Source organism: Myotis brandtii, unplaced genomic scaffold (assembly GCF_000412655.1).
Source record: "Myotis brandtii unplaced genomic scaffold, ASM41265v1 scaffold986, whole genome shotgun sequence".
NCBI classification, from domain to species: Eukaryota; Metazoa; Chordata; class Mammalia; order Chiroptera; family Vespertilionidae; genus Myotis; species Myotis brandtii.
Window position 1 is genome coordinate 3,102,056 of NW_005372102.1, and position 13,356 is coordinate 3,115,411.

The following is a 13,356-nucleotide window of genomic DNA, read 5'->3' on the forward strand; positions in this document are numbered from 1 at the left end:
GGCAGGCAGCCACGCTCTGCAGAGCAGTCTCGGGCGCCCGAGGGGGGAACCGACCCACACTCTCAGCCGGCCCTGTTTACTGCAGACACACCTCCCGCCCTGAAGGGCCCGGGGCCGCGGAAGAACAGGGATCAGGGCCAGGGTTTCCTTGTGGGAAGATTTGTGACGAACGATCCAATTCCTTCCTGGTTATCGCACTGTTCAGATTTCCTCGTTGTTTGGGTTTAGTCTTGGTAAGTTCCGTGTCTCCAGGTCCTCGTCCATTTCAGTGAGGGTTTCCACTTGCTGGGCACAGCTGCTCCCGGTATTCTCTTAGAAGCCTTCTTACTGCTCTAGAATCGGGAGTGATGTCCCCACTTTCATTCCCAATGTTAGGAACTTTTATTCTTCTTAGTCCATTCTAGCTAGACTTTCTGAAGAACCACTGGTTTTCTCAGTTGTGTTTTTACTCTCAACTTGCTTATCTGCCAGAATCTCTGTTACTTCGTTCCTTCTGCTGCCTTTGGGTTTAGCTCGTTTTTTCCAGTTCCTTAAGTTGTAAATGTAGGCTGATGAGATGAGATCTTTCTTGCTTTAAATTTAATTGTTTCCCCGCTGTAACATCCCCACTCCCAGCACTGCTCTCCCACTGTCACACTCCCAGCACTGCTCTCCCGCTGTAACTCTCCCCCAGCACTGCTCTCCCGCTGTCCCCCTCCCCCAGCACTGCTCTCCCGCTGTCCCCCTCCCCCAGCACTGCTCTCCCGCTGTCCCCCTCCCCCAGCACTGCTCTCCCGCTGTCCCCCTCCCCCAGCACTGCTCTCCCGCTGTCCCCCTCCCCCAGCACTGCTCTCCCGCTGTCCCCCTCCCCCAGCACTGCTCTCCCGCTGTCCCCCTCCCCCAGCACTGCTCTCCCGCTGTCCCCCTCCCCCAGCACTGCTCTCCCGCTGTCCCCCTCCCCCAGCACTGCTCTCCCGCTGTCCCCCTCCCCCAGCACTGCTCTCCCGCTGTCCCCCTCCCCCAGCACTGCTCTCCCGCTGTCCCCCTCCCCCAGCACTGCTCTCCCGCTGTCCCCCTCCCCCAGCACTGCTCTCCCGCTGTCCCCCTCCCCCAGCACTGCTCTCCCGCTGTCCCCCTCCCCCAGCACTGCTCTCCCGCTGTCCCCCTCCCCCAGCACTGCTCTCCCGCTGTCCCCCTCCCCCAGCACTGCTCTCCCGCTGTCCCCCTCCCCCAGCACTGCTCTCCCGCTGTCCCCCTCCCCCAGCACTGCTCTCCCGCTGTCCCCCTCCCCCAGCACTGCTCTCCCGCTGTCCCCCTCCCCCAGCACTGCTCTCCCGCTGTCCCCCTCCCCCAGCACTGCTCTCCCGCTGTCCCCCTCCCCCAGCACTGCTCTCCCGCTGTCCCCCTCCCCCAGCACTGCTCTCCCGCTGTCCCCCTCCCCCAGCACTGCTCTCCCGCTGTCCCCCTCCCCCAGCACTGCTCTCCCGCTGTCCCCCTCCCCCAGCACTGCTCTCCCGCTGTCCCCCTCCCCCAGCACTGCTCTCCCGCTGTCCCCCTCCCCCAGCACTGCTCTCCCGCTGTCCCCCTCCCCCAGCACTGCTCTCCCGCTGTCCCCCTCCCCCAGCACTGCTCTCCCGCTGTCCCCCTCCCCCAGCACTGCTCTCCCGCTGTCCCCCTCCCCCAGCACTGCTCTCCCGCTGTCCCCCTCCCCCAGCACTGCTCTCCCGCTGTCCCCCTCCCCCAGCACTGCTCTCCCGCTGTCCCCCTCCCCCAGCACTGCTCTCCCGCTGTCCCCCTCCCCCAGCACTGCTCTCCCGCTGTCCCCCTCCCCCAGCACTGCTCTCCCGCTGTCCCCCTCCCCCAGCACTGCTCTCCCGCTGTCCCCCTCCCCCAGCACTGCTCTCCCGCTGTCCCCCTCCCCCAGCACTGCTCTCCCGCTGTCCCCCTCCCCCAGCACTGCTCTCCCGCTGTCCCCCTCCCCCAGCACTGCTCTCCCGCTGTCCCCCTCCCCCAGCACTGCTCTCCCGCTGTCCCCCTCCCCCAGCACTGCTCTCCCGCTGTCCCCCTCCCCCAGCACTGCTCTCCCGCTGTCCCCCTCCCCCAGCACTGCTCTCCCGCTGTCCCCCTCCCCCAGCACTGCTCTCCCGCTGTCCCCCTCCCCCAGCACTGCTCTCCCGCTGTCCCCCTCCCCCAGCACTGCTCTCCCGCTGTCCCCCTCCCCCAGCACTGCTCTCCCGCTGTCCCCCTCCCCCAGCACTGCTCTCCCGCTGTCCCCCTCCCCCAGCACTGCTCTCCCGCTGTCCCCCTCCCCCAGCACTGCTCTCCCGCTGTCCCCCTCCCCCAGCACTGCTCTCCCGCTGTCCCCCTCCCCCAGCACTGCTCTCCCGCTGTCCCCCTCCCCCAGCACTGCTCTCCCGCTGTCCCCCTCCCCCAGCACTGCTCTCCCGCTGTCCCCCTCCCCCAGCACTGCTCTCCCGCTGTCCCCCTCCCCCAGCACTGCTCTCCCGCTGTCCCCCTCCCCCAGCACTGCTCTCCCGCTGTCCCCCTCCCCCAGCACTGCTCTCCCGCTGTCCCCCTCCCCCAGCACTGCTCTCCCGCTGTCCCCCTCCCCCAGCACTGCTCTCCCGCTGTCCCCCTCCCCCAGCACTGCTCTCCCGCTGTCCCCCTCCCCCAGCACTGCTCTCCCGCTGTCCCCCTCCCCCAGCACTGCTCTCCCGCTGTCCCCCTCCCCCAGCACTGCTCTCCCGCTGTCCCCCTCCCCCAGCACTGCTCTCCCGCTGTCCCCCTCCCCCAGCACTGCTCTCCCGCTGTCCCCCTCCCCCAGCACTGCTCTCCCGCTGTCCCCCTCCCCCAGCACTGCTCTCCCGCTGTCCCCCTCCCCCAGCACTGCTCTCCCGCTGTCCCCCTCCCCCAGCACTGCTCTCCCGCTGTCCCCCTCCCCCAGCACTGCTCTCCCGCTGTCCCCCTCCCCCAGCACTGCTCTCCCGCTGTCCCCCTCCCCCAGCACTGCTCTCCCGCTGTCCCCCTCCCCCAGCACTGCTCTCCCGCTGTAACTCTCCCCCGAGCACTGCTTTCCTGCTGCCCATGCGTTTCGGTACGTTGTGTTCTCATTTCAATCATCTAAGTATTTTCCTTTTGATTTCTTGTTTGATCCACTGGTTGTTCAAAAGTGTGTTGTTTAATTTCCACAGTTTTGTGTATTTTCCAGATTTCCTTGTTACTCATTTCCACCTCCATTCCTGTGTCTGCCCTTCTGAGACCTATCACTGGGTTTAGGGCTCCGCCTGGTAATTCAGGATGATCTGCTCACCCCACATTCTCTCCCCACATCCACATTCTTAACACATATCCCAGGTCTTTCTAAGTCCCACTCGCATGTTCTGGGCGTTAGGAGACGGGCATATCTGCTGGTGGGGCTGCCATTCAACCTACCGCAGGCAGCTCTGGTCCCCCAAACCCACACCCATCCACTCCATCTCACATCCCCGAGAGTTCCAAGCGATTCCAGCATCAACTCCAAAATCACATCCAGACACCAGCAGCTTAACATCCCAGCCCTGATCCTGACTCGCACTGACCGGGGTGGTGAGCTCCGGGGAGGGTCCACCTGGGCAATGCCCTCTGCGCCGTGGGCCTGGGACACGAGGGGGAACAGGCACCGGAGACAGGCCTGTCCACTGGGAGGTGGACGAGGAAGCACACAGGGTGACTGGTCTCAGCAAGTTCGAAGTCCAGCAGGGGAAACGCCAGAGGCTGCAGGAGTCACCGCTGGGGGCTGAGGGTCTGCCCTCTGCCCGAAGGTCTGCCCGGAGCCATTCCCCTTCCCTGAAGGGCAGCTCCCGCTGGCACGGAGGAGCTCTACCGCTTAGATGCTGCACGAAGAGCTCGGAAGTGTCGGCCTCTCCTCTCTTCCTGTCCGAGCTGGTGGTGTTTCTGCTGGCACAACACTCAACAACCCTGTGGGGCTCCCATGGACGTCACGGACCCACAGGTCTCCCGGGATAGCTCCCCTCCCCTCCCCTCCCCTCCCGAGGCTCCTCTGCAGCGGAAGGCTGTGCAGCCACACCTGGCCTCCCCCGGGGCATGCCGCCCTAACATGGCGCTCCGGATAGACCCATCTTCTTGCGTCTGGACAGGCCGTGGACGTCCAAGATCATCAAGTGCTGGGTTGCTTTTGCTTAGCCGTTCCTTTCTGAGCCCGTCTCTCCTGCGTGCTTTATTGTACGTAGAGAAACCAGGCCACGCGTTCAGTACTTTGCTTGGACATCTCAGCTAACTATCCAAGTTCGTCACTTCCAACGTCTGCTTCCCACGCACTGCAGGACACAGCCAGCCACATTCTCCGTGTCCACACCACACTCCTCGTTCCCTTCTGAGGCCGCACCAGAAGTTCTTCCACACCCGTTTCTGGCGCCATCTACCTCTAAGAAGCCACCTCGCTTCCCCCTGGGCCGTCATCAGAATCACCTGTAGGGCCGCACTCCTACACGTCTCTTCAAGGTGACCTTCAAGGCTTTTAAAGTTGTGTTTCTCAACATTCTTCTCGTCTCTACCTATCACCCGACTCCAAAGCCACACCCACATTTTTTGGGATTTGTTCAGCATGGACCCCACTTCTGGTCCCAAAATCTAGTTTCATTTTCTATGGCAACTGGCGGCTTAAACAGCTGAAGGTCACTCTCTCAGACGTGCCGGCGGGCAGAGCTCCTCCCAGGCTCGGGGGGGGGGGGGGTCCTTCCTGCCTGTCCAGCTCCTGGGGCCCTGGTGTCCCGGGCTTGTGTCCGCCTCCCGGCTCTGTCCTCACACCACCTTCTGTGGCTCAGGTTTCGCCTGCCTCGCCTTGTGAGGACACGTGTAATTGTCGTGAGGGTCCACCAGATACCCCAGGGTACTTCATCTCAAGACCTTACATCCGAAAAGACCTTTTCCCCAAAAAGGTTCCATTCACAGGTTCGGGGTTAGGCTGTGGCCACAGCTGGGTCAGGGCCACCACCACTGCTCTCTCTACAACGTACCTCAAGTCCGTCACTTCTCACCACCCGTCCCTCTCTCCTGACCGTCCTGTCAGACAGCCCCCAGCTGGCCTCCCTGGCTTCCATCTCTGAACCCCAACAATCCATTTTCCTCACAGCTTGGGGACCATTTTAAAACCAGAGCTCAAATCACGGACCCTGTGCTTAAGGCCCCCAAAGCCCTTTCCTTGCACCTCTGCACGCACAGCTGGCTCCTGCGGACCAGGCACATCCTGGCATCAGTGCTGCCCCGCAGAAGGGCCCGTGACTCCCCAGCTGTGTGCTCCCAGCCCACCACCGAGCCCACGAGTCACCAGACTTTGTTTTATTCTCGGCATTTATCACAACTGGACAGTATTTTATCTACCTGCCTCCCCACCCAGTCATCCCACCCACCGCCCGTCCATCCCTCCGTCTGTCCGTTGGTGAAATTAAACCTGCAACACATTTTAACCAGCTCTCTCATCACCCCCCGCCCCCCCACTCACGTCTCTGGGCCGTCCCGCCTCACTGCTTCCTGGGACACTCTGGCACAGGCAGAACAAACACTTTCTTCCAATTTAAACTCTCCCAAGAAAGTCGTAAAAACCACCAAACACAAAGCCCGAAGCGTCACTCTGGAAGGAGAAGCGCTACCTCGTTGAAGGACGAGAGGTTGAGCTTCTTGGCGATGAACTTCTTCAGGTGCAGCACGGTGGCCTGGGCGGAGCAGCGGATCCACTTGCGCTTCAGGCCGCGCAGCTTGCTGCTGTTGCACTCCAGGCAGATGCTCACCTTCGGGAGAGAGGGCAGGGCTGGGCGGCTCGCCTCGGGGCGCCGGCTCTGCGAACCCCCTAACGGCTAAGAAGGCTGACTTTCTCGAAATCAGAAACCAAACAGACCCCAACACCACAGGAAGGAATTTTAAAAACCACTTTCACACACAGGATCGTGAAACCCACGGGGTGTTTGCCGCGTTGGGAGAGACACTCTGACGCTGCTGGTTCTGTCTGAGCCCAGACTTCAAGGCGAACCGAGCACTCTGCTCCCTGTGGCTGCCTGGTCTCCAGTCAGACCCCAAGGCGGGAGCCGTCGGAAGCTGCTACGCAGGACACACACGTGCCGTCTGCCCCCAGGCTGTGCCGAGCTCCCTGCTGCGGGACGGCCCACAGCAGACAGGCCCGCGCTCTGCAGACGTGTCGTGTGGGGAGCGGTGTCCTGTTGGCCGTTGCAGGAGCGGGAGCTGGGAGCAGCCTGTGGCTCACGAGGTCCCTCCCGACCGTCAGGAGGAGGACGTGTGGGTGAGAGGAGCCAGGCACCGCCCTGAGGGAGGGGGGCCCGGGAGCCACGCGGGCCACTGAGAAAGCCCACCCGAGACGCCAGTGCTCGGCCACATTCTCCCTCAGCAGCCACAGAAAGTGGCCATCACCCTCACACTCGGGTGGAAGAATTCACAAACGAACTAATGAAATACGTACAGGTCTAAAATTACCAGGGACCCAAGAGAATGGATTAAAAATGACACGCTCAGGTCACTCGGACGGCGGTCTGAGGACATGCGTGTCCGTCTCCCACGTCTCGTCTCTGTCTCTGTGGCTGAGGGACAGCTCACAGCAGGCACGTCCTGCCTCTGAGGACAGTGTGGTGACTGTCAGCTGCCGAGTCGCCAGGACACGGGATCCCTCACTTTCTCCTACAGAATCTCCGTGCTGCTTACTGTTTCCTGTTCCGTCTAATGCTGTAGCGAATGACGCGAACAGATGCCTCCACGTTACATTTTGAATTACCTTTTCCTGCCCACTGGGTTTCTCTTGTGAACTATTTGCAGGGAGAATGCCTGCACCAAATTATTCAGTGACAACCAGAGACAGGCTGAGGTGGCCCAAGGGGTGTGGAGGGTGAACTTTACCCTTTTATATTTAAAATGTTTTACAGTGAGCATATTTACTTTGACAAATAAAAAAGAAATAAAAATAAAGTAAGGAGGTGGCAGGAAAAACTAAGAAAATGAATGAACATTTAGTGTTTCTATTTTCTTTCCCTCATGGCCTTTCTCTGTTTTAAATGAGAGCGAGTCCCACGGGAGTGCCAGGCTGTGCTCTGCGGCCTTAGGGAGCGGGGGCCTTAGGGAGCAGGTGGTCTTAGGGAGCGGGTGGTCTTAGGGAGCGGGTGGTCTTAGGGAGCGGGGGCCTTAGGGAGCGGGGGCCTTAGGGAGCCGGGTGGTCTTAGGGAGCGGGTGGTCTTAGGGAGCGGGGGCCTTAGGGAGCAGGTGGTCTTAGGGAGCGGGTGGTCTTAGGGAGCGGGTGGTCTTAGGGAGCGGGGGCCTTAGGGAGCGGGGGCCTTAGGGAGCGGGGTCCTTAGGGAGCGGGGTCCTCAGGGTCCTCAGGGGCGCAAAGGCACCGACCTGCTCGTCGCTCCGGTGGTAGTCGCTGTCCTCCTCCTGCTTCTCTTCCGCAGCCTCCGTGTGGGAGCTCTCCTCTGCTTTGGTTTCACCTTTTAGCAGAAGAGAAGACACGGTGTTTGTTATTAAACCCAAAATGCTGAGCCGGTCACTCTGCTGTACACCTGAAATGCTATAAAACCAGTGTAAGGCGTGGCCGGTGGGGCTCAGGGGCTGAGCATCAGCCTGTGAACCAGGAGGTCACAGTTCCATCCCGGTCAGGACACACACCCAGGATGTGGGCTCGATCCCCAGTGGGGGGTGTGCAGGAGGCAGCCAATCAGTAATTCTCTCTCATCACTGATGTTTCTGTCTCTCTCTCCCTCTCCCTTCCTTTCTGAAATCAATAAAATATATTTTAAAAAAAATTTTAATTACATATATTTAAAAAAACACACTAAAAAACAGAGTAGTAAGAATTTGCACCATAAAGCACACGCCAGAGGCGGGGGACAAGTGTGTGAGCCGCGTGCTCCTCAGGCAGGGCCCGAGGCGGGGCGCCGCGTGTGGTCTGCAGCCGTGGGAGGGGCGCAGGTGGCACGGAGGTGAAAGGGGCCACAGCGGCTCGGCCACCCGCTGCTGCTCAATACTGAGTACCTCCACCTCCAGTCTGCACGGTGCCCTGAACGGCACAGCTCAAAACCATTTATTTAACCAGATAACGGCCACGCGTCCAAAACGGAAACCATTCCCACCTGCCACGATATTTTGAATTTAACTGCGTCTATAGGTGCTTGTGGCGTACAAAGGGTTAAAAATAGATTTTCACTGATTTCAGAGAGGAAGGGAGAGGGAGAGAGAAACATCAATGATGCGAGAGAACCATGGATCGGCTGCCTCCTGCACACCCCACACTGGGGGTTGAGCCTGCAACCTGGGCCTGTGCCCTGACCAGGAATTGAGCAGTGACCTCCTGGTTCACAGGTCAACACTCAACCACTGAGCCGCGCCGGCCGACTCATCACCACTTTGGAATGAAGACGCCCGTGGCTGCCCCGCGGGACAGACTGCCGGGTCCCAGCACGTTCCAAAAGGCCCAGTGGCGCCAGCAGGGTCGGCGGAGGGGACAGCAGCCCGCCCGTCCTCCCTGACGGCTACAAAAGCACGGGAGGCCTCAGGCTCCCAGGGACTGTGTGGTCCACAGGAAAATGTCAGAGTACCAGAGGTTTCTTTCACTTGTTACTCGATGTACAGAGTTAAATGCCGTCAACTTTACACGGAAGCCACATGCCACTCTGCCATCTACAGCAAAACTCCCCAAACTCAGGGAGCGTCGGGAGCCACTGGCCTTGCCCCCGGTGCCCCCTGTGCCTGACCCCAGGGGTAACCACGTCACTGACTCTCACAAAGGTTATTACTCTGCACTACAAACTGCTTGGGGTTGAGAGGAGGCAGACGGGGACCAGGGGATGGGGACAGGGGATGAGGACAGGGTACAGGGGATGGGGTACAGGGAACGGGGTACAGGGGACGGGGGACAGGGTACAGGGAACAGGGTACAGGGGACAGGGGATGAGGACAGTGTATAGGGGACAGGGACAGAGGATGGGGACAGGGTACAGGGGACGGGGGACAGGGGATGAGGACAGGGTAAAGGGGACAGGGGGACGGGGGATGGGGACAGGGTACAGGGGACGGGGGACAGGGGATGAGGACAGGGTAAAGGGGACAGGGGGACGGGGGATGGGGACAGGGTACAGGGGACGGGGGACAGGGGATGAGGACAGGGTAAAGGGGACAGGGGGACGGGGGATGGGGACAGGGTACAGGGGACGGGGGACAGGGGATGAGGACAGGGTAAAGGGGACAGGGGGACGGGGGATGGGGACAGGGTACAGGGGACGGGGGACAGGGGATGAGGACAGGGTAAAGGGGACAGGGGGACGGGGGATGGGGACAGGGTACAGGGGACGGGGGACAGGGGATGAGGACAGGGTAAAGGGGACAGGGGGACGGGGGATGGGGACAGGGTACAGGGGACGGGGGACAGGGGATGAGGACAGGGGACAGGGGACGGGGGACGGAGGACAGGGACAGGGACTGGAGCTCTCAGGAACAGCCTGACAGCGATCCGTCGCTTACCGTTCCGATGGGGGTCCGAGTGCTGCTTCGCAGAACCAGTCTCCCCCTTGATGTCTCCAGGCACCTCCATGCCCAGTTTGTGGTAGAATTCCCTCTGTTTTCTCATTTCCGCTATGAAAGATCAGTAACAACCTTTAATCTCGAGCAGGCCACGAGTAATATGAATGTTCTATTCACAAATATCACACAAAGAACACAGATGATTACAAAGTTGGAAGCTGCATGAAAGAGAATAACCTTGAACTGGGGTTCCCAGGGCCCCCGAGCGGCCCAGCAAGGACGGGCACGGGTCCCAGGTGTGACTGATTCTGCCCACGGCTGCACGTCTAAAACCCTCTCTAGTGACTTTGCCGGTTCCAGGACTAACGCTGCTCCCGCCTACACACATCAGGGCGTTTCAGTCCCGCACGGATGCATGCGGGACAGGAAGGACTTTAACACCCGACTTACAGATTAAAGCCCAGACGCTCTCTACCGACCTAAGGCAGGAGCTGAATCTTAAACTATAACCCTCTCCGGACTCCCTACCAGCCTCACTGTGGAGGGCACCCGAGTCTCGCCAGCAGGTAGCGCCCGCCTGCTGCCCGTAGGGAAAGGAGCTCGCCCCGACCCTGACAAAGGTGGGGACAGTCTCAGCCTTGAGCACTGCGCAGAACTTTTATTTTTAAACTTATTTTTATTGATTTCAGAGAGGAAGAAAAAGGGAGAGATAGAAACATCAATGATGAGAGAGAATCATGGATCAGCTGCCTCCTACACGCCCCCCACTGGGGATCGAGCCCACAACCCAGGCCTGTGCCCTTGACCGGAATCGAATCCGGGACCCTTCAGTCCACAGGCTGAGGCTCTATCCACTGAGCCAAACCAGCCAGGGCTACGTAGAATTTTTGAAAGAACGGCCACTCCCACTTTCAGGATGGGTGTAGTACAGAGCGTTTCTTTTTAATTCTGTAAGTACTGTTACACTGACTGGCACCCATGCCAGCTGTGCCCCCACAGCCCAGACAGCGCTGGCCGCACGAGGCCCACACCAGGGCTTCCGGGCTGAGGGTGCAGATGAGGGACAGATGACGGAGGAGACCAGCGGGAGATGCCAGTGAGTTCAGAGCAGGGACAGATGGCGGCTCTGCCAGAAGCAGGGGCCTCATGTCCAGCCCCGTCCTGCCCCGCCCACTGTGGGGAGAGGCACCCGGGGGCGGGAGCGGGCGCCCCACACGCACCTTCCTGCCCCCGCCCACTGTGGGGAGAGGCACCTGGGGGCGGGAGCGGGCGCCCCACACGCACCTTCCTGCAGGCCTGGCACCAGCTTGTACACGATGTCCTGCATGGTCCTGTCATGCCTGCAGGGAGAGCAGCACGGGTTAGCCAACAGGACCGCCTCGCCTCTCACACTTCTCTGCAAGGCCTCCCGTGGCCCAAGTTCCCTCCTGTGGCCCGAGTTCCCTCCCGTGGCCCGAGTCCCCTCAAAGCAAGGCCTCCTGTGGCCTGAGTTCCCTCTGGGCAAGTCCCCCCGTGGCCCGAGTTCATGCCTGCTGGACTCCTCAGTCCCGTGGACGGCAGCCCTGAAGTCCTGTGACCCCAGGTGGCCCCCCAGGGCGCTCACCCGATGTACTGCAGCGGGTGGCTCTGGTGGATGACGATCCTGCAGGTGGGACAGGTGTTGTTCTCCTCCAGGTACTTGACCAGGCAGCTCCGGCAGACTGCGGGCAGAGGCAGAGTTACCCGGGCCGCCCGGGCCCGGCCCTCCCCCCAGCGCTGTCAGCCGCACCCCTGCTGCCTCGTGAGGAGACGAGGAGCAGCAGAGGCCAGAGCAGGGAAAGCTCGGTCTCACTCAGGCTAGCGGTCCAGTACTATGCTGGCCTGAGAGTTCACAGGACTTCTTTTGTGCATCAGAAATTCAGTAAAAACAACATAAATTACACCCCCATTATCTACAAATACAACTCACTTTAAATAAAAAACTCTTAAAATTGGAAAATATTTTACTTTCTCAAGTGAAAAACACAGGATGAAAAAGTTAAGGCCCGGCCGGGTGGCTCAGTTGGCGTGTCGTCTGTGCACCAAAAGGCTGCGGGTTCGATTCCTGGCCAAGGGCATGTGCTGGTCGGGGAGCATATGGGAGGCAAGCAATTGATGTTTTTGTCTCAGACGATGTCTCTCTCCCCCTTCCTCACTCTAAAGTCAATTTAAAAAGTTAGAGAAAGTAAATGTGCAGGTATTACAGGGTTCGTTGTAGTTTGAGATCCTGCCTGCCATGCCCTGAACAACTGCATCTCCAGGGAACCATGCCGTCTGCTTGCCAGGTGAGGCTGTGCTTAAAAACAGCCAACAGCCCTCCATTCAACCGCATCAGGCGGGGCCAGTGATCCCTCCGTGTAAACGTTCAAGAAAACAAGCGTTTCTGCCCGCCAGGAGTAAAGTCCACGTGACAGTTGTCTGTTCAATCAATCACACCATTTCCCAGACTGAGCTTTCTGAAATGGTGTCTCTATTGAAACACCCACAGTATTTTTATTTTGAAAGCATTTTTCTGATGTATCCTCAAGATCGTTTTTATTCCTGCTTCTGTGTCCTGCCTTGTACTTGAGCTAAAACTTTTGGTTAAAGAACAGCTGACTAGTAACTGTCAGAGGCCACGTTCTAGACATTTTCACACACACGTGTGCACGCTGGTTAATAAAAAAGCCGAAGTGTCAAAGAACAGCTGACTAGTAACCGTCAGTGGCCACGTTCTAGACATTTTCACACACACGTGTGCACGTGGTCAGACAGTGTACATGCACACGCTGTCAGAGGCCACGCTCTAGAACATTCTCACATACACGTGTGCAGACACTCGGTCACGGTGGTCGCGTCGATGAGGTACCCGCTGCACAGACGGCAGGTGATGTGGGCGTTTATGTCCCAGAGTTTAATCTTTCTGGTCAACATCTTTGGCTTCTGCAAGAGAAGAGGCACATTAATGAATATCTGAAACGCTCCGGTGCATGTCACCAAGGCTCAGGTTCCAGAGACAGGAAGTCGAGGCCGTCCCTCCAGGAGCCTCGGGGTGCAGAGGGCGGAGGCTGCACCACACCTGGGCCAGGGCCAGGCCCCTTCCCGTCTAAAGGCACAGGCCTGCCCCCCCCACCGAGCAGCCACCAAGGAGAGTGGGGCACAGGGCGGGGAACCCCACAGACATCACCTCCTGAGTGCCAGCGGCCCAGGGGACCAGGAGGATGGCGGGTGTGCCTCCCACATCGCCCGGGGACACGGTGCCCGCGACGGTCACTTTCTACGCCACCTAAAAGGCCAGAGCGACAGGGGCCTGGACGCAGCGCCGCCTGAGGGCCGCCCGCCCGGCTGGAGAGGAGGCCCTGTGCCCACTGACCTCCGCATGTGAGACAGGACCGCCTGTCCTGACGCCTGTCACCACCAGTGGGCAGAGGTGGCCCTGAGCACCCTGCGCACTGGACACGGACACTGGAGGGGCCTGTCTGCCTGGACCGGGGGCAGCAGCTCGAGGCTGCAGTTTTGCGTCCACTCCAAGCGCTCACCTCGCGGCGCCTCTCACAGGTGCTGTCCAGGGCGGAGGCAGGAAGCCTCAGTGGGGAGCAACCCTCAGTCCCGGAGCGCCGCCCCATGACGTCACCCCTGTGAGCTCCGCCCATGACGTCACCCCTGTGAGCGCCGCCCATGACGCCATCCCTGTGAGCGCCCCGTGACGTCATCCCTGAGCGCCGCCCCATGACGCCATCCCTGTGAGCGCCGCCCCATGACGTCATCCCTGAGCACGCCCCACGATTACCTCCTCTAGACGCCTGGGTCCGCCGCTCCCTCTGCATGGGCGCTCAGGCCTCGGCTGTGCCACCGAGACGCCCCGGC

General features: G+C 60.3%; 1 protein-coding gene across 1 annotated transcript in view; it reads right to left on the minus strand.

The window, feature by feature from the left end:
- PCGF3 (polycomb group ring finger 3) overlaps positions 1-13,356 on the minus strand; it is a 22,974-nt gene that overhangs the window by 8,545 nt on the left and 1,073 nt on the right. Inside the window, exons 4-10 of the mRNA XM_005886448.2 lie at positions 13,280-13,356; positions 12,315-12,432; positions 11,096-11,192; positions 10,777-10,832; positions 9,493-9,603; positions 7,375-7,463; positions 5,628-5,765 (exon numbers count right to left, since the gene is read on the minus strand). Coding sequence (XP_005886510.1) covers positions 5,628-5,765; positions 7,375-7,463; positions 9,493-9,603; positions 10,777-10,832; positions 11,096-11,192; positions 12,315-12,423 — 600 coding nt within the window. The 5' untranslated portion in view covers positions 12,424-12,432; positions 13,280-13,356. The remainder of the gene's footprint in view (positions 1-5,627; positions 5,766-7,374; positions 7,464-9,492; positions 9,604-10,776; positions 10,833-11,095; positions 11,193-12,314; positions 12,433-13,279) is intronic.